This window comes from Scylla paramamosain, chromosome 21, assembly GCF_035594125.1.
Source record: "Scylla paramamosain isolate STU-SP2022 chromosome 21, ASM3559412v1, whole genome shotgun sequence".
Lineage (NCBI taxonomy): Eukaryota > Metazoa > Arthropoda > Malacostraca > Decapoda > Portunidae > Scylla > Scylla paramamosain.
The window spans coordinates 7,487,728-7,510,503 of record NC_087171.1 but is presented as its reverse complement, the minus strand read 5'-3'; the positions used below and the strand labels follow the sequence as shown (position 1 = coordinate 7,510,503).

General features: G+C 39.9%; 1 protein-coding gene, 1 long non-coding RNA gene and 1 other non-coding gene across 4 annotated transcripts in view; 2 read left to right on the top strand and 1 right to left on the bottom strand.

Moving 5' to 3' along the window:
* Window positions 1-2,283: 2,283 nt before the first annotated feature.
* On the top strand, window positions 2,284-15,987 carry LOC135110934 (zinc finger protein 729-like). 2 transcript variants are annotated; one of them, XM_064023620.1, is made up of 3 exons: window positions 2,284-2,440; window positions 7,239-7,373; window positions 8,244-15,987. In XM_064023620.1, the coding sequence occupies exon 3, from the start codon at window positions 8,263-8,265 to the stop codon at window positions 13,060-13,062; it is 4,800 nt and encodes a 1,599-aa protein (XP_063879690.1). In that variant the 5' UTR covers window positions 2,284-2,440; window positions 7,239-7,373; window positions 8,244-8,262; the 3' UTR covers window positions 13,063-15,987. The 2 variants fall into 2 exon arrangements, with proteins under 2 accessions (XP_063879690.1, XP_063879691.1); XM_064023621.1 differs by lacking the exon at window positions 2,284-2,440 and adding an exon at window positions 2,509-2,814.
* A 1,264-nt stretch (window positions 15,988-17,251) lies between these two features.
* Trnaa-cgc (transfer RNA alanine (anticodon CGC)) lies at window positions 17,252-17,323 on the top strand. Its single transcript has one exon. It is a non-coding gene; the product is annotated as a tRNA-Ala (tRNA).
* Window positions 17,324-18,859: 1,536 nt separating this feature from the next.
* Window positions 18,860-22,776, bottom strand: part of LOC135111316 (uncharacterized) — a 109,801-nt gene continuing 105,884 nt past the window's right edge. The window contains exon 3 of the long non-coding RNA XR_010273692.1: window positions 18,860-18,887. This is a non-coding gene — a long non-coding RNA (uncharacterized LOC135111316). The remainder of the gene's footprint in view (window positions 18,888-22,776) is intronic.

Genomic DNA, 22,776 nt, shown 5'->3' with positions numbered 1-22,776 from the left:
TGTGTGTGTGTGTGTTAACCTATCACATCAATGAGTATGGGATGTAGGCCAAGGAGTTGTGATACAGCTTTCTGGCACGAGCGGAAGGGTGGGAATCCTACCTTTGTGTGTGCGTGTGTGTGTGCTGCTGTGATTCCTCCAAGAGACTAGAAAATTGATAATCTAGCTAAGACAATAACAGCCAACCTGGGTGTAGAAATTTTTCAGAGGTACTTGGAAATAATGGGGTACATGGAGGGATACATGGCATGGCCAGTAAGAGTGCACACTAGGAAAGATGTTTTTTGGAAGGAAATTTGTGTTATATAACATGTAGATGACATGGCCAGTGTATATAAGAGTGCACAGAAGGAAAAAACATCTTAGAGAAAAAAAAATGACATGTAAGAAATATATTTAAAATGAAATTAAAATACGAGTATTACAAACGTATGTATTATATATTATACAGAGACGCAACTCGCGCCTCGCAGGCATTTTGTTTTATTATATATTCAGCACCTATATAACAATTGTTTAGGACCAAATAAATATTTTCTGTTTAAAATTAAGACCTTAGTACTTTTAGTTATGTATCTTTAGCCCTACACTAGAGAAAAAACGTAAAATATTAATGTAATTTCTTTGTAATTAATCGTCCTAGGTGTGAGGATACATGAATTTATCAAAAGTTCCCGGAAGAGTGCATGGACTTAGAAAAGATTGGAACCACTGGTGTAAGACACGCCTAGAGGAAGTGAACATGCTGATGTAAATAGGAATGTGATACAGAATTGTAAAGTACGTACAGTCCTTTATATGTCATACATATTCACATACCTTACCACATTTGACATTTCTATATAATGGTATATACAAAATAGGTTGTATTTTTATCATGGTTACGAGTATGCAACATTTGCATAATATGAAACAATAGTGTACCCAGAAAACCAGGTTCTGCGTCAATTGAGTCAGTGACAGCTGAACCAGTGATCGACAATCCAACCAGAGGACATCATTCAACCAGTGGGCAACTAAACTAGTGGACCATTGAACAGAGGACATCAGTTGACAACTGAATCAGAAAGTTGAGCGAAACGACAACTTAAAATGATGATGATGATGATGATGATGATGATGATGATGATGAGAGAGAGAGAGAGAGAGAGAGAGAGAGAGAGAGAGAGAGAGAGAGAGAGAGAGAGAGAGGCCTGGGTTGGACAAACACCAATCCGTGCTCCAGCCACATGTGAATGTACGGTGGACTATAAAATCCAATTATTAGCCTGACTGGTATTGGACGGGAGGTTCCAAGCGACCAAGGGATTCGGAACCAGCCTGAGGAAGTGTGTGTGTGTGTGTGTGTGTGTGTGTGTGTGAAAATAATGACTGATAGGATTAGTCTATGATACGATATCCCAGGCAAAAATAAGAACAAAGATAAGGAGGACCATGAGATACACTGTATGAATTTGTGTTCCGCTCCTCTCTACCTTTCCTTGTCCGTGTAGGAGGAACGTATGCTCAGGCAAGGCTGGTGAAGGTCACGGTCACTAAACAATACCAGGCAGCTATTTAGGGAACGTGTGGGTGAATCAGTGGACGAGACATTAAAGATAAAGTCACGAAAGGCATGCGTATGTAATGTCTCAAATGTATCGAGGCCGTGTTCACAAATATATTTTCTTGATCCTTACTTTGCCTAGCTTATAAGATGACATTGATCAGTAGAATTTCAACCAAAATCATAAAGTGGATAAGAGAAAGACGCATCAGGCAGCTGACATTACTAATGACAGCGCACGAGAACGAGGAGACGGTAGTGTAAGGTGATGACACTGTGACGTGAGGGAAGGTGATGTTACATGAGGACGAAATGAGTAATAAAATGTAATCGTACAGTGTCCCTTCATAACGTCTATTTTCTGAGGCCACAAAAATAATTATCAGTTTCTCGTCAATGATTTTAACATGGGTGGTGCAGAATCCTTATTAAATCTTTCTTAGAACCACGAAAATATCTACGTAAACTAAGTTCTTCAGTCTAATCGCTGAGAGATGACAAGAACCTTAGTTTTTTTTTTTCTTCGCCCCACTGGACACAACACATCTGTTCCAGGCCGTGGGTTGTCCTTGTTTGATGTTTGGGAGATTATGGAAATAAATCAACAGTAATCCGCAAGATTATTCTCTCTCTCTCTCTCTCTCTCTCTCTCTCTCTCTCTCTCTCTCTCTCTCTCTCTCCTATAAACACAATATAATCAGTGCTTTAATCTACAAGCAAACATAAGTCAAGAAGCTGCTGAGGAGCCTCTAATAACACAATCATATTTGGCGCCAGCCGGACCTCCAGCCGCCATCTTAGCTCTTGGACGGTTCCTTTCAGAGTAAACATCCTCCATAACTTGCCATCTATCACAAAACTCAAAGACAAGTGGCATGCATTTCCACAACTGAGGTACGTCTTGAGGATTGTTAATGTTCAAGGGGTCCAAGTTTTATTAATTGGTGGGGCAGGGAAGAAGAACCAAAAGATGATCACCTGAAGTTGTTTACTCATGACGGGAAGATCTCTGTTCGGGGAATAAATAATGGGTTTCTTTCTTATAACTTATATTTGACTGCCCTTGCTTGTCTTGCTGATATATCATAGTCACTACAGCCTATTTGATTCTGCACTGTGTTTGTTCTCAGCATGCTTGATGCAGTTGTGAGGGTTTTAGTGGGCCTGTATCTCGTGTTAGTTTGTTTTAGTGATATATCTTGATCGCCACAAATAATTCGGTATTCAGTCTAGTGTCTCTGTCATTATTTGGATTACCGTTTCCTGAGGTACTGGGTTATTTTGCTTCCCTTGACGCTGATTTGGGTATCCAGTTATTGTGCCCTGTGTTTCGATTGCCTGTTATTGATTGAGTGGTATTTATTATATCTTGGTGACCAGGAATAATTTCGTAGTCCACAGTCTATATACTATTTTTATAGGGCACGGCTTCATGAGTTATTAAGTTACTTAGCTTCTTGTTGCATTATTATTATTATTATTATTTTTTATATTATTATTATTTATTTATTTATTTATTTATTTATTTTATTTTTTTATCTAAACTTCTTACTGATTTATGTTGCTTGTCTGAGGAATGTATCTTGTGTTTACTGATCTGGTCAGTCACCCATTCATAATTCAACAGTACAGCACAGAGTTACATGTTGAAATTTTTAGGGCAGCCTGGATCTGCCAGCAGGCCAGCCCTATCTTTCCTAATTTTTACCTGGTTGGCTATCCTGTCATTTTTAGCAGTATGGGTCATGAATACTGACTGGTATAATGTTTTAAATTTATATCCTTTAGCTTTCCCTGCATGGAGTACAAGTTGAGCCCACAGCTTTTCCTGCACGGAGTACAAGTTGAGGAATTTCAAGCGGTTGGCATAGCTTAATTCAGATAGGCCACTGATTTCTTTTGTCCACTTTTTTTGCACAGATTCAAGAAGTCTCAGGTTGCAGTGGTACCCTGTATTCCATACTGTGGACCCAAATTCTAATAATAGCTTGATATAGGATGTGTAGAGTTACCATAAAGTCAGGGTCACAGAGTAGACTTGAGTAGGTTGTTGGCCAGTCCTGCTGCTTTCTTAGCAATAGTTCTCACATGGGCATGGAATTTCAGAGGTGTATACTAGTATACCTAAGTTTTATGTGAATGTTATATTGAAAGATGTGTGTTGTTCATGTGGTAATACTGGTGTGAGTGCATGGCTTCCCAGTCTACAGTATCTCTGTGGCATCGCAGCACTACACACTTTTCCGGATTAAATTGAAGGCTCCAGGACTTGGCAAATTGATATAAACCATTAATATCTTTCTGACAGGTGTTCAGGTCAGCAGCCAGGGATAAATTTGATTCCCTACAAAGCCTTAAGTAAATTTTTAGACCATCAGCAAAAAATTTGCATTTAGAACAGATGTATGAAGGTAGATAATTGATTTATATGAGAAAGAGAAGGGGACCCAGAACAGAGCCCTGAGGAACACCACTGAGAACATCCCTTGAAAAGCTAGTACAGCCAGACACAGAGATATACATAGTGCAACCTGTCAGGAAGTCCAAGATCCAAGACTGGAGAGGATCCCCCACCCCAAGTAGATGCAACTTGCCAATAAATATTGCATGATTGACAAAATCAAATGCTTTACTGAAGTCGAACTGGACAACATCAACAACATATCCTGCATTAAGCCAAGTGGTAATGTCATTGTATGCAAGCAGCAATTGGTTGTCAACAGTCCTATGTTGTCTACATCCATACTGGTCATCTGACAACAAGTTGTTGATGTCCAGGAAATTATATAATTCCACTGCAATTATTCTTTCAAGTGCTTTGCAGCAGACAAGTCAGACTAATGGGTCTGAGGGGTGTATCTTGAGCTTTTCTTGAATATGGGAATGATCTTCAATTCTTTCCAGGCCTGAGGTAACTTCCTAATGCTGATAGACTTTTGAAATATCAAAACCAGTGAAAGAGCCAGAACTGGGATTGAATTCAAAAGTTTGGGGTGCAGACCATCTGTGCCCATATTGGCATTGGGGTCTAGCAACACGAGTCTGTCTTTTACTATCTGTGGGGACACAGTTACAGTGTCAAGTACACTCTCAAATGTCTGATGTGGGAAGGGAGCATCTGGAACAAAATTGGAGTAGACAGAGCAGAAGTTTGAGGTAAAGGTGTCTGCCATCTGGGTACAGTTTGATATCAGAATACCATTGTCTAACCTGAGAGGTCGAACTAAAGGTGTGCCTCTTTTCTTGTTTCTAATATATTGGTGAAAAGCTTTTGGGCTTACTGATAATTTTTTGATCAAAGACTTTTCTTGGGAGATTCACATATTGATAAAATGATCACAAAATCTTTTGTTGAGGGTGTTGTAGTGTGTAAGATCTTCAGTTGCCTGTGGAGAATGTCTGCCATATGTTCTCCTGGACTGTTTGTATGCATCCGAGGCATTCCGACGAGAATTCTTGAGAGATTTTGGTGGCGGTATTGGTTGTTGGTGAGGAGTGCTCGGCATAATCGGTACATGCTTTTCAATTAGTGGGGCTAAGATGGATAATTGTCTATTATTCATGAGATCTAGAGATAATGGCCCAATTATCAAGATAAATGATAAAACCGGGCTGAGTTGTGTGCCACTTGCAGATAAAATTGCATTACAGGAAAAATTTGTTATTACGAGACAATTATTCAGTATACTCAAACAAGGCCTGGACTAAAAATCTTTCAAAGGACATGGTCATGTCTTCATTGACAGTATCTTCTGACAAGGGATTTCAGAGATCTATACACTAATGTTAAAGAATCTGCATCTACTATACTGTCACTGTATCATTATTTATGGAACATCTTCATGATCTATTGGGTTACTTTGTTCTCAGTAACATGTTTAATTTTGGGAGTTAATACCTCTTGTTTAGCATCCATTACTTGTTGTATTAATATATCTTGATTAGTGAGGATGAATTTGTACTCTAAAGACTATTTTATTATCTAGCTCTGTTTCATGAGTTATTAGGTCTTACTTGACTTATTATTTTTATCACCATGGTCCATATGAAAGTTCTCTGTCAGTTTTAATATTTAGAGTACAGTTTCAGAAGGAATAAGGTGAAAATCCAGATATATAAATGCACATTTTATCCATTCTGTGACCATGGTGGTCAGGTCTCTGTAATCTTCAACAACTGCAGTAAGTGTGATATCCTCTTGCAGTCAGCTATCAAGTTACCATCTGCACTTGTTTCCAGCATCTTGCCCTGTCCCTCAGTCTTAAGTCATCAGACCTGCTGACAGTCTCCTTATAAAGCCTGATAACTGATAGATTCTTGGTATATCAGAGGACTGAGATTGGGGAAAAACACAAAACATTGAACATGAAAAATGAAAATTACTGGACTTCTTACTTCAGCTGTGCTTGTGTTGAGCCGAGTTTAATCTGTTAGCCTCTAGAGCAGTGAAAGTTGGGTTGTGAGATAAATTTTGATGGGTCACAGGTACATAGAAAAAAAGCTTATGTTCCCAGCATATTTTATTTACCTAATTGAAATTGCAGTTATCATTCTTACACTTCCAGGCAACTGTCTCACCCTCATCTGTGATGCCACTCATGTTTTTCACATAGATCTGTGTTTTTCTGCCTCAGTTTGTGTGTGTGTATGTGTGTGTAATAATAATGATAATAATAATAATAATAATAATAATAATAATAATAATAATAATAATAGTAATAATATTTGGTTTATTAATCTTGCAGCCTTACAGCTGAAAATCCACATGTTACATACTAATATACTTACTACATCTTCCCTAAGGAAGTATCTTATAGTTTGATACTGTGGCTATCAGATGGCACCAGTCAACCTAGTAGACTAGGCCCAAGATGCTTAGGCCACCCCATGCGTATTTTTCTTTCAGAGTTTGTTTCTCCTACCTAGTGGTAGGTCACAACTCCCAGCTGATGCCAGGTACCTAATCACTGCTAGGTGAACAGGGGCTACACTGTTAAGAAGTCTGCCCAAGGACTTCTGACCTGACCCAGGATTCAAACCCAGGCACTTCCAAGTGTGAATCGGGCATGTTAACCCCTGCACTACCAGACTAATAATAATAATAATAATAATAAACGGTTTATTCTTTAGGCAGTCAACAAACTGAAAATGTACATTGTGTGTGTGTGTGTGTGTGTGTGTGTGTGTGTGTGTGTGTGTGTGTGTGTGTGTGTGTGTGTGTGTGTGTGTGTGTGTGTGTGTGTGTGTGCTTGACAAACTACCATTAATCTTTTTTTTTTTTTTTTTTTTCAGCTCAAATGTTATAACAATTTCCTTTTTGATTGATATGCATTTCCTTGCATTCCAGTCAAAAATTATTTCCGTAATGTCTTCTTCCTAATGATGGCTCTACATAACAGGAATGATTCCTGTATTAAACACATATGTTGGACTGTTGGGTGGTGGGCCTGGGCTTGTCATCCAAAAACACAGCCAGCCAATTTGTCAGTGATTATGTTTATGTATTTAGCTCATTAACCTATTATTTTAATTATTTTAATTTATATAAAATAAAAAAAAATGAAAAACAAGGTTTATATACCACAGTACATTTTCTTTATGATGGGTCACAAAGGATTGCAAAGTTCAGAATAGGGTTGCTCATGAAAAAAAATTGAGAACATCCGTTAATCTCTTTCTCACTCCTTTCTAGCATCCTCATTATGTGGGAGACAAAGACTACTTGTCCATGCTGCTTGACCTGACTCCTGGAGATCTTCTGAAGACAGAAGTGATGATTTTTTCTTTGAAGACTTCCAAGATCTCTCAGCAGAGGCCACTTACAGAAGTAACAAACCTTATGAGCTTGTAACTTAGAAAGTTTCTACCATAGATTGAGTTCATATAGTCATGAAGTCTGAGGTAGTGAAAGACACATATTCATATATTTATATAGATTTCTTACATTCACTTAACTATATTAAAGCTCATTCAAGCACCCATATCAGAATTTTTGGATATATTATAATTTTTCTCATATACTTTTCCTTGTTTGTTGTAAATCTTGTTTAGGAGTAGCCATATGATGTTAGTGAAGTTCAGGGAAGTTCATCAGAGATTACAACTTACAGACTGAAGAGCTTGCCTGAATATAGTACTCATTGCCTTCATTTGTAATACAATGAAAGTTGTTTTTTTATTGTAATTTGCAATATGCAGCTCACCCTTGAATTAGCAAATGTAAGATATAATGAGCACTTAGCTCATCAAACAAGGTTCACATTTAAGACATTATTAATCACCATAAGGAGTGAAAATAAATCCACAGAGCCTCTCTAAGAACCACTGAATATAATGAAGTAATTTGTACAATGTCTGATGGAAAATTGGTAAACTAACATGTCTGAATATGTATTACTGAATGATTTCCCTAAAAGATCTCATTGTAACAAGTGCTGGATAGGTTTAATTTTTGGATATGAATTGGCCCTTCCTCCAAAAGAGTATATTATTATAGAGAGTTTACTATAGTACATGTTTTCATGTTCATGTTGCTAAGTTTATTACCTCAAAGTAAGAGACTGTCCTTTTGGAAAGTAATTTTTGCTTGACTTGGAATCTTTGCTTTAATGTTAGGCTTGAGTTCATATCACTCTTACAGACTTGACTTCATATCACTCCTACCAACCTGAAGTTAATCATCGTTCTTTTTCCTCAGGGAAACAGCAGAGACCAAGATGAACAACAAGAAATGTGTAGTCTGTGGCACCATCCCAGAAAGTAATGACCCTTGCATACTTTTGCACCATGGAATTACAGAGCACACAGCCACACCCCTCAGGGATATGGTGGGTCCTGCATTGCAGCAGGGACTCAACACCTCAGACATCATTTGTATGCGGTGCCTCGACCTGTTTAATGAGAAGGACCGCCTGCAGAAGCTGACCACTGATATGGACAGCCATATTCAAACCAAGATCCAGGAAACTTCCAGGAAAGAAGTGGATAGAAAGGAAGATGCTTCAGGCTCTATAAACATTGTGGTTGGGAGTACAAGAGAAAAACAGGGTATTAAAGACCAGCTTGAGAGTCAGTATAGGAACATGAGGGTGGCACTGTCAAGCTCTGACACAATACAGACATCACAGGAGAAAAATGGGGAAGCATTAACAAGTGCATCCAAGAGACGCAGAGGCCGGCCACCAAAGGCTACTCAATGGGTTGCTAAGAGAAGGGAGCCACCCCCACTGATGGTGAACCACCGGGAAAAGAGGAAGCGTTCGGCTAAATTCAGCACTTTCCTTGAGGTGCTGAAAGGTGAGAAGGAGTTTTACATTGAGGATGAAGGAGATGAGCCTCGAGGCAAGAAGCGGAATCGAGGAAAACGGAAAAGAACACTTGAGCCAGGCCCAGATATTGTCCAGGTAGAGCAATCAAGGGAAGAGGGGTTAGAGAGAACATGCATCATCCAGGTGACAGACATGGAGCTATCGCAACGAGAGAAGGAGCGGTTGGACCTAGATGAAGTAGTGCAGGAGATTCTGGGGATTGGTGTTGACTCCACATCCTCACTGATCCCTAGCATAGATAGTTTAGGATGTAGCAACAGAGATGGACAGGAGGAGGTGGAGGAAGAAGAGGAGGAGGATCTAATTAGTGCCATCAACAAGATGAGTGCTGAAGAGGAGGAGGGAAGCAGTAGGGATGCTGAAGAGATGAAAGCTGGTCCTCATATAAAGCTGGAACCAACAGAAGAAAAGGAATTACAGCAAACACAACAGCAGGAGCAAGACGACCCAAGCAATGTTTGGCCTCAGATCAAGAGGGAACCTGGGTGCTCTGTAACACCATTTATTGAGGTGACAGAGATCAAAGAGGACCTGGCAGCAGGGATACCCAGTGTGGAGGTCACTCTCTCTCATGATGGCAGTGACACCTTGCATGCAACCATCAGTGACTCTGCTGCCCTGTCTCAAGCTTCTCCCAGTGATGCTGCTGAAACTCTTGAGGCTGACATCAAGAATGAGGAGTCCAATAGACCAGCTGTTGGTGTCAAGAAATATCGATGCAAGCTGTGTGCCTGCACCTTTCTAGGGCGGGAGGATGCACGGCAGCATGCCCAGGAGTGTCATGGTGGAAACCTTTCCTTGACAGGCAGCAAGAATGAGGATAGCTTTAAATGTAGTGATTGTGATCGATGTTTTCCCACAGCACGTGGCCGTGACCGACACCACCTCCACATGCACCTTAAGCACCAGCCAGCTCAGTGTCCCGAGTGTCCTAGTACTTTCAATAGTTTTCGCCCTCTGGAGCGCCATCTCCGTAATCATCATGACAAGGACCCAAGTCTGTACTGTGAGCTGTGTGAAATGGAGTTTGTTCTTGGTACTTCCTTGGAACACCATAAGGAGATAGTGCATCCTAATGTCCCCAGTAAGACCAAAGTGGTCAGAACTACCAACAACCAGAGAGCACGGGAGCCAGAGAAGCAGAATCGATTGATCACATGTCCCTTATGCAAGGAGGAGGTAGTGGGAGCAAGGGCCTTCCGTCTTCACCATCAGAAAATGCACAATGGTTGTGAGTACAATTGTACTTATTGCAACTATAAAAGTGCCTGCTTCAGCTCCATAAACAGGCATATGGTGAGGGTACACAAGGCCTTTGATATGAAGCTTTACAGTTGTCAGAGTTGTTCTGCTCGTTACAGTGTCCCAAGGGATCTTGAAGAACATTATTTATGTGTTCACAATGTAGAAGCCACATTACTCTGTCAGCACTGCGGGGAAAAGTTTGCCTGTGTGGACATGCTCAGATTTCATCGCAACAGTCACAGGGCTTTTTCATGTAAGTTGTGTCACCTGGGTTTTATGAAGGAGGAGGCCCTGGAATACCATGTTAAAACTGTTCATCACTGTGACCCAGTTGGGGGCACTGAAAGGACCAGAACTCAGTTGAAGAGTAAGGATGTAAGTGCAGGCACCAAAAGTGACAAGAAAGATGGCAATAATGAGAAAGATGTATCAATACCAAAGGTGCTAGTCATTGCAACTGATGGTTCAGTGCAGGTGAAGGAGGAGAAGGAAGAAAGTGCTGAGCCTACAAATGATGTGACTCTTCACCTTCAGCAAACACGGGAGGGAGGCTTGGAGGAGATGGACATGCTCAATCCCCTCAAGGGTCAGCGTGTGAAGGATCTGCCAAAGAAGATGAGCTGTCCTATTTGCAATAAAGTCCTAACAACAAAGTTCCTAAGGACACACATGTTGAGTCACAAGGGCAACTTGCCCCACAAGTGTCGCTTATGTGACAAGGCCTATGCACAAGGAACTCTGTTACGTAAACACATGAAGAACAGGCACTATGAGGAGTTCCTAAAATTAGGCAATAAGAATCCAAAAAAACAAAAAGTGGCTTGTGATTTTTGTGAAGAAATATTCAATGACATATACTCTTTGGAAGAGCATTTATGGATGCACATGGATGAAAAAGCTTTTGAGTGCACAGACTGCAAGATCAAGTTTGGTATGGAGAGCAACCTTAGGGAACACTACAAGAGTCATTACTTCAAGGAGGCCAAGCCATGTCCTGTGTGTCAGAGAGAATTCAAATCCATTGGGTTTTACAATGATCATGTGGAGAAGTGTCAGAAACGATGGAAGTGTGAACAATGTGGCTTGGAGTGTGATACCCAGGAATATTATCGAAAACACCACAGATCTGAGCACGGAGGTGAAAATGTGGTGAGGTATCATTGCTCTCTATGTGAGAAATCCTTTGTGGAGCGCCATCGCTATGACGATCACATGATTACCCATTCGTCAGAAAAGGCTTTCACATGCCACATTTGTCTGAAGCAGTTCAAACGACAACGACCATTGAATGACCACTTAGTGCGCACTCATTCAAATGGATTGTTCATGTGCTCCTACTGCTCCAAGACATTCCAGAAACAGCAAGATCTTGATGCTCATAAACTAAAGCATAAAAGGGAGTTTCCTTGTGCATCTTGCAGTCATGTATATTCTTCCAATGAAGCTCTTCTCAATCACCTGATGGTCCACCATTCAGAATCTTCTCATTCTTGTCATATGTGTGCTGAACCTTTCACCAAACAGATTCAATTAAAGAACCATTTGGTGACCCATAGCACCAGCACACCCCACATCTGTCAGGTGGACCGATGTCACAAAATGTTTAGATCAGAGGGTCTGTTGCGTAACCATGTTGCTCGCCGGCATCATGGACTCCATTATGACTGTCCTGTCTGTGATCGCAAGTTTAGTCTTGAATCAGATCAGATTCGTCATGTTGCAACGCATTCCAATGGATCTTCAATGACGTGTGAGGAATGTGGACGCAACTTCCGCAGTGAAGCTTTATTGGAAAGGCATCTGGTAACACACACTCAAGAAAAGCCGTATGAATGCGGGGTTTGCCAGCATGCTACCTCAACAAGACACCAAATTATGCGCCACATACAAAGTGAACATGACCTTCCTGATGTCTCTTCTCATGTTATTGTGAACCGGTGGCGGTGCTCAATGTGCGGCAAGATGTTTGTGGTAAGGAATTCAATCATGCGACACCTCCTGGACCATGCCACTCATGGTGTGGAGGCTCAGGGCCATGCTGTAAAGACACGCCTCTCACCTTCATCAAGCCTGGAGCTGTCACTGCCATCTGGCTCAGTGGACCCAGCTACTGCTACTGCCTCCTTCCTGGAACAGGTGTCATCTCTCAGCTGGCAGGACCTTACACGACTGCTGCGGTTCCATGTCATGGGTGACAACGAGAATGACAAGGGGGAGGAAGCAACCATCAATACTGATGTGTGGCAATGTCCAGGATGCCTCCATGCCACACAGACAGAGGATGATATGAGAGACCACTTGTTGGGATCCTCAGAGTGTCAGGAGGCTGTCATCCTGCAGCTAGCAGGTGGATTGGCCACCACTGAAGATACAGAGGATGAAAATAGTGCAGAGGAGCAATTAATTGAAGGTGAAGGAAATGGAACTGTCCTCCAGCTGGCCAGTACTGATGGAGGCCTCCAGTATGTCATCATGCGAGAAGATGAGGACACTTCACCCCAGAGGTTCAGTGAAGGCACCAAAGAGATCCAGTCTGAAGGAGAGGAAGGAGAAATGCAAGTGTTGGTGAGCATGGATGACAGTCTTCAGCAACTGCTTCATCAAGAACCAACAAGTCCAAATATTCAAATAATTGTTGAAGATTCTGCTCCACTAAAGCACTTCCTAACAGAAAATGCAGAGGAAGCAGTAAATCCAACAGCAAACACCTCACAAAATGACAGTAGCCAGGACAGTCTTCCTGCAGATGCCACCCTACTTAATGGATCAGAGGTGCTGCTACAGACTGTTGATGGAAGGCTGGTTCTTCAACAGACTGTTGGTGGAGTAACACAGTATCAGCTTGTGGAAGGTGTCCCCACCACAGCCATAGAAGACACTGCACCTACCCTCATCCCTGACCACTCTTCTACTCTGGATGAGGAATTCATATTGTCAAATTAAAACTACCTTAGCAGGGAGAGGCACTTGCTGGTGTTGGCAGAGGTCATCAATTTAAGATTTTTTTTTTTTATAAGGAAAAATATGGACAAACATTGTATAAACTGACAAGACTGACTGCAATATTTTGGAAATATTAGTTTTCCTAAGTGCCAGATTAATGGAGTTAGTTTGTGGACTGATGAGATAGTTCATTGGGACTCATGATGTTACACTTCTTTGTTGTCTTTTGATTTACATGACTGCCAGTGCAGTAACTTGTGCTTTGAACTACTGAGTCTTAAAAGGAATAGATGTGTAGAAGAAAGTAGGTGGGAATTTAACTCCTAAGGTGTCTTCTATTTACAACACTGATCAGCTCTAGATCATTGATCTGGATCTGGACCTGATTTGGATTTACTCGAGGTAAAAAGAATGTTTGTGGCCATTACTGATCAAAACAATAACAACACAAGCAGTCCCAGCTGCCCAGCTGTCACAAGTGGCAGACTGTTGATGCTTGCCACTGTGGTCTAAGGAAGTGTCATTGAGGACTACAGCCTACTGTACATTTCCTGAGGAAGTTGGGCTGAGAAGGCCACCAATGAGCCCCAGCCACATGCTTACCCAGGCAGCACGAGTTCCATGCCTGACCATGAATGTTGTATAATGAGGTTTCACATAAAGCTCTCTTCACACACAACATGCTGAAAGTACTCAATGTGGTGAAGTACAGAATGGTAAAATGAGAAAATATTCAGATGTAAGTTGAGGCTAGCCTGGCCCATGTGCTGATACTATTGACACCATTACTAAGGCACTTCCAAAGTAGAGATGTATTATTTTCGACAGAACAAGTATCAAGTATTATCTTCCTTTGCCTCATCATGTAGCCATTGGCAATAATGGCCACATAATTATAAGCAGAAGTCATTAAACTAAGGCTTGATGTGGCTTGTTATATTTTCCTTGTTTCTGGCATCTGTCACTACCACTATTCACATTCTGTGCTCATAGCAGCATTCTGCAACAATTCATTACCATTCACTTTGTTCCTCAGACATATCAGCTGTTTTCTTGCCGTGTATTCCCCTAAATAAGTCCTTAGTAGAGGCTGCTCAGCTGCTAATATGGCCGCTGCCAGCAGCTTCAACAAGTGTTGTCTGCTCTAATCCACCTCCGGACCCAGATCACCCAGATCATAATCCAGATCACTCAGATCAGGGCAAATCCAGATCAAGAAGTAAATAGAGCATGGGCCATGCTGCTATATCAGTGATCTGAAACGGATCATGGTAAATAGAAGACACCTCTAATGAAATATTTGAGTTAGTCATCATAACAAAAAAATCTTTTCATGTCTCTCGATCATTTCCTTTATGCTTAGTGTTTTCCTCTGATTTGTTTCACAAGACATCTTTTCCCACATCTACATATGTGAGGTTGATGCTTTTGACAGCACTCCTTCAAGCAACCAGGTTCTATATTCTTAAATGCAATGTTCTCTCATTAGGACTATTTTCAAAGGGCACATGATTAGTTGGGGTCTTATGGGTTTTCCATGATGGTAAATCCTTTTTAAACTATATTGAATCATAAAATCTTCCCCCCCCCCAGTAATTTCTACTACAGCTGTTAAAAGTAGTAGAGTTATGGTGCTGAAATGTTTAGGAATATAGACCCTGGTTGTCGTAGCTGGACACAATAAAAGAAAAAATCACAATAACTGATAGATCGATAATGATTACCTTATCGGCAATAACCGATAGTTGATAACTGGTGATAAATTCATCACTTGACAACCGATAAATTGATAAATCCAAATTCCAATACTAGCAATAACAATACTGATATTTCAAATAAAAAAAATGATCCAAATCTTTATTTTTATCTTTATCTTAGAAAACAGAAAATCCTTGGAAAAACTGTCTCTTCACTAATGAAAAATATTGTTTTAAGTAAAATAGCTACATTTGATTTTGAAAGCTTAAAGCTTTAACATGCTCTTGTTCCAAAAACTAAAATTATGAACTATATGTTTGGAACCAAAAATATCAGCTATACCAGTAAATCGATAATGCAGGAAAAATAATTATTGGATAATCAATAACTCTATACTGTTACTGTGACAATTTATCGCAATAATGCCCACCTCTGCTGGTTGTACACATTGTCCTTCAGCTGTTGTTTCTCTTTCCATTCCTCCCTAATGCAGTCAATCCAACTGTGCTTTAGTGTTTCTCTTTATCTCCTACAACTCCATCATTGTTCTCCCTACACATACTATGACTTTGCCAGTTGTGCTAAGGTGATCACAGAAACCCAAGTTAAATTTTTTTTTAGCTATGAGAGGCATCCTTGCCAGGTAAAGACTCACTGACAGTGAGGCACAAACTACAGCGCCTTTGACATTGGGACCATAATAATTGTCAGGTCCAAAGATAGTTTCTTGGGCCTTCATATCCCAAGTCACTACACTGCCACTCCATCAGCAAGGAAACTGTGTGCAGACATCAGATATTTGTTGCAAGCAGGTTATAATGGCCAGCTTATGGATTTTGAGTGGAGCCAAGGTGATCATGAAAAACAGTAGTTTTGTCAGCTTTGTATGTCTTGCCACTCTATCAGCAAGGGAATTGTGTTCATCAGGTGCTTGTTACAGGCAGGTTAAATAGTACATTCAGAGTTTGCAGGTAAAGCATTGTTTCCTCTGCATGTTTGCCACTGGACATGTATTGCAGCGTGCAACATTCTGACGAGAACCGTCAATCCTTTATACAAAGAATGCAACAACATGTAAATATATCAATTGTATTGATTGCTGGTGTTGCTATGTAAATATGTGATGTAATTGAATGTATAGAATTGTGTTGGCTCAAAGATTTGGTGCTCAGTCCGTGAGTGCCACAAGAGGCCATGTAATATATTCATAAACTGGCATGATGACAACTGTGTATTATTAAAAACATCAATTTGTCTTATTCACCTTTTTATGAAGATTAATTTATATGCTGATATATATATATATATATATATATATATATATATATATATATATATATATATATATATATATATATATATATATATATATATATATATATATATATATATATATACAAAGGCTGCAGTGATAATTAGTGGAGCTCAAGAGTGTGAGAGTTTTTCCCGGTGATGGTGCAAAATTCTTGTTAAACTATCATTACAGTCATGAAGCCATCCTTGACCATTCCCAGCTTAACCTTCATTAGAGTCCTTAACTTTCACTTGTCTTTCAAAATTTTGGCATAATCACTGAAGCGTTTGAGAAAAGTCCTTCATAACTACGATCCGAAATTCAAATCTGGCGTCACAATCTTTCAGAATGTAAGAAAGGTGGTTGTCTCTTACACTACAGGATATCTTATCACTATAATGGCTTTAGGGAAAAAAAATTCTTGGAACACACGTGGTGTCTATATTAAGATGAAGACCACAAAACTGGCCCTTATTCTCTATGTATAAAATAATCTTTTGATCTGTTTCCGGCCAAATAACATGGAAACACTTTAGAATTACCAGTCAGACTACAGAATGACATTCCAGTTAAAAGACATTCCAAGACATTCCAATTTAAATAGCATTGAACCTTTCACCTGATCAAAGCTGGATGAACTTGTCACCAGGTAAAAATCTTCCATATGAAGGGTGGTGGTTGAGTTAAAGGAAGGGAATCAACCACTTTAGACCACTCAATGTAAATGGCATGGGTATGTGACTGAATGGAATTATAGCCTCCTGCCTTCCTAACCCGTATATTGGACTGCCCGTATTTACTCTCACCCAGACCATTTGAAAGTAAAAAGTAAAAAGAAGAAAGAAAATAATAATAATAATAATAATAATAATAATAATAATAATAATAATAAAATCGTTCATAAAGGAATGCTTTGAATAACATTCCTCTTGTCCCGCACACTTAGAATCTTCCTGTTTATTTCCACTCAACGCAGATTCCTTAAAGGCCTAAAAATAAAACCGTAACATCAAATAAAAAAAAAAATAAAATGTTATGCATTGGGAGCAGGCGTTTGAAGAAGAAGGTATTCTTGCCTCTCTGCCACATATATTAGAATCTCCTTATTTATCTGCACTTAAATAACAAACTCCATAATAGCACATACATAAAAGAAAATCAGATATGTATCAACGTAATCCCCTCCTGAATGTCGTAGGGGGTGTAACTCAGAGGTAGAGTGCTCGCTTCGCATGTGAGAAGTCCCGGGTTCAATCCCCGGCACCTCCAAGTATTTTTACACACTCTTACAACTCTCGTGCGGGACTTTGAATAATAAAATAGACCCAAAATCTGATTGAATAAGAAAAATAAATGAACAGCAGAGTGGTACTGGCTTGATTAGGGGAGTTTTTATGTCGTTTCTACACGTGTTGCACATCAATTAGGTTGTTATGAGAGGGTTGTATTTTTACACATTCTGATCGTTTACCCAATGGCCTGTAAATAATTAATAGAACCAATACCCGATAGGGCAAGATAAATCAATGTACAACTGCGTGATTCTGACTTTGTATACAAATTCATGAATGTTATTTTATTCTTAATGTACGTTAGTAGGAGAGTTGAGAGAAAATTTCATTTATATAATTCACCAATTTCCTATATGTATTTAAGTGGATTTCATCATCCTTACCAATTCATCAATAAAATAGGGGCCCGGAAAACATACAAACAAACAAACAAGCAAACGAGCAAGGCACTGAAATTCAATATAAGGAAAATAGTGAAATACATCATGCCGTATTTTGAAGCAGAGAGGATAGAGTTATGTCCACTTCAAACAGCTGACCATCTGCGTATAGTGCGTAATATTCCTCTTGATCAATACACTGGGGCGATCTATAAGAGTGGCCCGGAAGAAGAGGAAGAGGAGGAGGGAGGAGAACAGGAGACGGTGGAGTTGGAGGAGGAGGTAGTGAAGGGAAGGAGACTTGAGGCATCTACGTAATGTATTTGGCAACTGAACTCTATTGCGTCATGGCCTCAAAGTGGGAACTATTCTAAAATGCATGTGGCCTCTTTTTCACCTATGTAAATTATATATCCATTGAAATAAAAAGGTCTCTATGATGTTTTGTCTCCCATTTCACCAGAAATAAATATCCGATACATCCACAACCCTGAAAGGACGGCGATATATATATATATATATATATATATATATATATATATATATATATATATATATATATATATATATATATATATATATATATATATATATATATATATATATATATATATATATATAAGTTAGTGATTCCTGTAATCGCGTATGTATATAGGATCTCATAGAACATGTATGCTTTTGATGAGGTACTTATTTATTTTAAACTCTGCATTACATATGGTTAATAATATATCTTATTTTTCAGTGGTCAATAGAAGTGGTTACTAAACAGTGAGATGTGACATGGGGTCGTATTTATTAAACGCTTGGGCATTTAATGGTTTTGTTCTCTTATCAGGACTATTTTCAAAGCCCACGGAGATGAAAGTCGGATTCTCGTGGATGATTTTTCCTGCTGATGGTGTTGGGTAATTGTTGGTCTGTCAGTAGAATTATGGACGCTATTTGAAAACCCGTATAAATTTCACTACTGCCAATGAAAAATCATTGGCATGAGACTGTCAAGCATAAGAGATAAATAAATAAATGAAAAATAAATAAATAAATAAGCAAATGAACAAATAAATAAACATATAAATATATAAATAATCATTTGAATGAAGAGGAGAGAAAAAAAACATAATCATATACTCACAGTGATGATCAGGGACGAGTACGGACCTGCAAGAAGAGAGATAACAGTTAACATTAAAGAACAGTGTTTGTCGCCTTTTTTATAAACAACTTTTCCTAACAGAGTGAAAGTTGTTGTCCTCTATACTTACCCTACTGCCATTTTCTCCTCTCTCCCCCATCCCCCCCAATCTCTTTCTCTCTCTCTCTCTCTCTCTCTCTCTCTCTCTCTCTCTCTCTCTCTCTCTCTCTGATAACCAAACGCAACAGACCTTTACGCCCCCTGCATGGCTGTAGGCAATTAATTAAATGAGGATGAGGAGGAGGAGGAGGAGGAGAAGTAGCAGGAGGATTACACATAATTACGTGAGAAAATCATATACAGTTATAAAAGTAAAGGATTTTTTTTTTTTTTTTGAATAGCACGTACCATATGACCATTAACAATTAGAAGGTCACCGGTGCTCTAGTAGAGGTAAGCATCTGCTGACAAGTTAGGCATTTCGCTCAGTGCTTCCGTTCATCAGGTTGACAATTAATCATGTATGGAAAGTCACAGGATGCCACAAAGAGGGGCACAAATCTCGAGGAAAGCCAAGAAGGTTGCTTGTTTTCTACGCTACTTTATTCGAGGCGAGACTGTGCCAATGTGTTAATTAATCTTTTGCCGGTCATGGGTTCGCTCCAAGCTGAAGAGAATAGTCGAGAGAGAGAGAGAGAGAGAGAGAGAGAGAGAGAGAGAGAGAGAGAGAGAGAGAGAGAGAGAGAGAGAGAGAGAGAGAGAGAGAGAAAGGAGAAATCCAAGTAGTCATAACTTTTAATGCTTGTAATTTCACTTATTAAGTTCAGAATGTTGTTGTAATGGTAAACAAAATCTTCAGTCATGGTTATTTTCGGCGAATTTTGACTCATCAGCAGAAGCGCGTGGCTCTGGCCAGGGAAGTAGCGGCCCGCTGGCGATCTCTTCTCTGGCTGTCGGTAGCGTCTTTAGGAATTTTACCCTTGAAGGAGGAGGAGACGAAGAAGAAGAAAAAAGAAGAAAAAGGACAATGATGATGATGATAATAATAATAATAATGAAGAAGAAGAAGAAGAAGAAGAAGAAGAAGAAGAAGAAGAAGGAGAAGAAGAAGAAGAAGAAGAAGAAGAAGAAATGTATGAAATAGACCACAATAGGAAACACTAATTTCAAAATTTCAACAATTTCCCAATCTCCCAACGCAGACATCACCGCAAAACGCATGGCACAATCTTGGAAATCAATGTTACACTGTACAGTTCCTTACAGTTTCAGCAAGTCACATTGCATTCCATCAATTGTGGAAACAAGACGCCTCAAACGAAGAAATCAATACGAAACAAATACCTCCATCTATCACATCCCTAGTTCTTCTAGGTCTTTGTGGCGTTTTTGATAACATAAAGCAGTTCATTAGTCCATATATCAATTTATATTCCATTTAAAGACATGAAATTCACAAGACTGTGTGACATTACTTTTTGTGGATAACTGTGCTTGTGTTTCTGCAGAAAAAAAAAAAAAATGTGTGAAGCAAAAGTAGGAGGTTTTTTTTTTCTCTCCGTCTCTCACATTTTAGTTTTCACAAGGGATATTTTTCTTACTCAGTCTTGGCACTAGTGGCCATGATATTCATAAATCTTATTGTCAAACCTTTTTTACTGATTAGTTTTACATTCATCATGCTTCTTGTTCATCTCTTTCTTCTTGTTCTTCCTCTTTCCTCGTCCTCCTCGTCCTCAACCTTTTTCCTTTCTTCTTTTTTCTCCTTCCTTCTCTTTTTCTTCTTCTTCTTTCCCCTTCTCTCCCTCTTTCATTCTTGTTTTTCTCCCTTCTCCCCCTCCTCCTTCTCTTCACATACACGCACACAAAGACAATGACATCTACTTGGCTTTCTACATCTTGACCTTCATGACGGAGATGTCTGGACAGATTTCGTAGGCGGTTTTTGCCCTCCAGACGAAGCATTCCCACATGGATGAGTGCGGCTGTTACCTTAATGGGGCAAGAGAATGGGATACGGGCCGAGAATGCACGTCTCCTGAACTCAGTAAATCTTACTCTCAAACATCTCTGCGTCGTATCTCGACGATTTTCAATATACTAACGAATTTCCTAAGATTTTCAAGGGTGTTTTCAAGATTTTAGCCACAAGGGGAGACGTCCAAGACAAGCCTCACATTTTGCAATTCTTTATGTTTCCAGTAGGTTTATTTTTGTTGATAAGAGGAAGGGGAGATGTAAAATGTAAGTTAATTATGACTTTTAATGTATTTCTGCATTACTACTATTTTTAATTTGCCATTTAATGTGTGTGTATGTGTGTGTGTGTGTGTGTGTGTGTGTGTGTGTGTGTGTGTGTGTGTGTGTGTGTGTGTGTGTGTGTGTGTGAACCCACTGCTCCGTTACCCCTCAGTCAGGTTGGGGGGAGGAGTGAGGGAAGGAGGCAGGTACGAGGGTAGAGTTGGATGGCAGGGGAGGCAGGCGTGAGGGGAAGGGGAGGCATGCACGAGGGTTTGGGGAGGGGAGGGGACAGTGAAAGTTCAAGGTGACATCGTAAGTATGATAGGATAAGGGGAGGCGGAAGGTTGTTGTTGTTGTTGGTGGTGGTAATGCTTGTGGTGGTGGTGGTGGTGGTAGTGATGTGATGGTGGTGGTGACGTCACGATATTAAAAAAAATTGAAGGTGAAAGATAAAACGTACAAAGTATCAACACACACACACACACACACACACACACACACACACTTTGATCTTTTCGACAGACAGTCCCAAAGAAGGGTGTGTGTGTGTGTGTGTGTGTGTGTGTGTGTCCAGGAGAAGGCATGCGTGGGTTCCAAAATAGAAGTCTTGTGTCCTGTAACTACTACTTGCCAACAACTCGCTCCCTTCTTCCACTTCGACTCCCCTGCTCACCATTACGCAAAGAAAACTGTTATTCTTACTCTGCAAAGGAACCAAGAGTTGATACGTATGAGAAATAAAAGTAATGCTTTATCTTGTGTTTCGTCTCATATCTTTACGTCAAAGCGCCGTGGAGTAGGGGCGTGGTGGTTCAGTGTTTTGTGTCAGATCGAAAGTAGCGTAACGTGTCAATGATTGATGGGTACCTTGGCTCCGATACGTCTATGTAGGAGTGAGAGGTTAAGTGACTTAGAGATGCCTCATCAATGGTGTGGTTCACGTCTCACCTCTGGGGTTATGAGACCGGGCGAGCAGTGCATGACAACGAAGAACGAGAAATGCATCTGACTGTTGATTGACGCTTCCTTCCCGTCCTGTCAACTCTTAGGTTCTGCATCGCTAAAGCTAAAACAGTTTCCAGTTGTTTCAGTCTCTTGTCTCGAACCTTCATGCATATACGATCATGTACGTGGAATAACGTCACATTCATGCAAGAATGAGGAGAAAGTAAGACTGTATATATTTTTAGGCGGTTTTTAGTCGTTTCCATCTTTTGCTTCTAGCCTCCATGCATGTGCGAGTATGTGCGTGGTTCAACAATCTGCGCAGACAAGAAGACATCCAATAAAGAGAGAGAGAGAAAAAAAAAGTACTGCATTGTATAAATATTAAGTTTCGATTTATCCCCATCTAAAAAAAAAAAAATCTTACAACAACTCTATCGCTCCACATCTTCCTCACAATTTCCTTGCAAAATCACACATCACTAAGACTCACGTAATGCACTTTGTTCTCACTGTTATGTATAAGTGAGAGAGAGAGAGAGAGAGAGAGAGAGAGAGAGAGAGAGAGAGAGAGAGAGAGAGAGAGAGAGAGAGAGAGAGAGAGAGAGAGAGAGAGAGAGAGAGAGAGAGAGAGTATAAATCTGTCACATCTAGCACAGAGTTTATCATTAAAGCTTGTCATGTTCTATACATGCCCTCTCTAAGTCTATCATTGCTACATGTGACTTT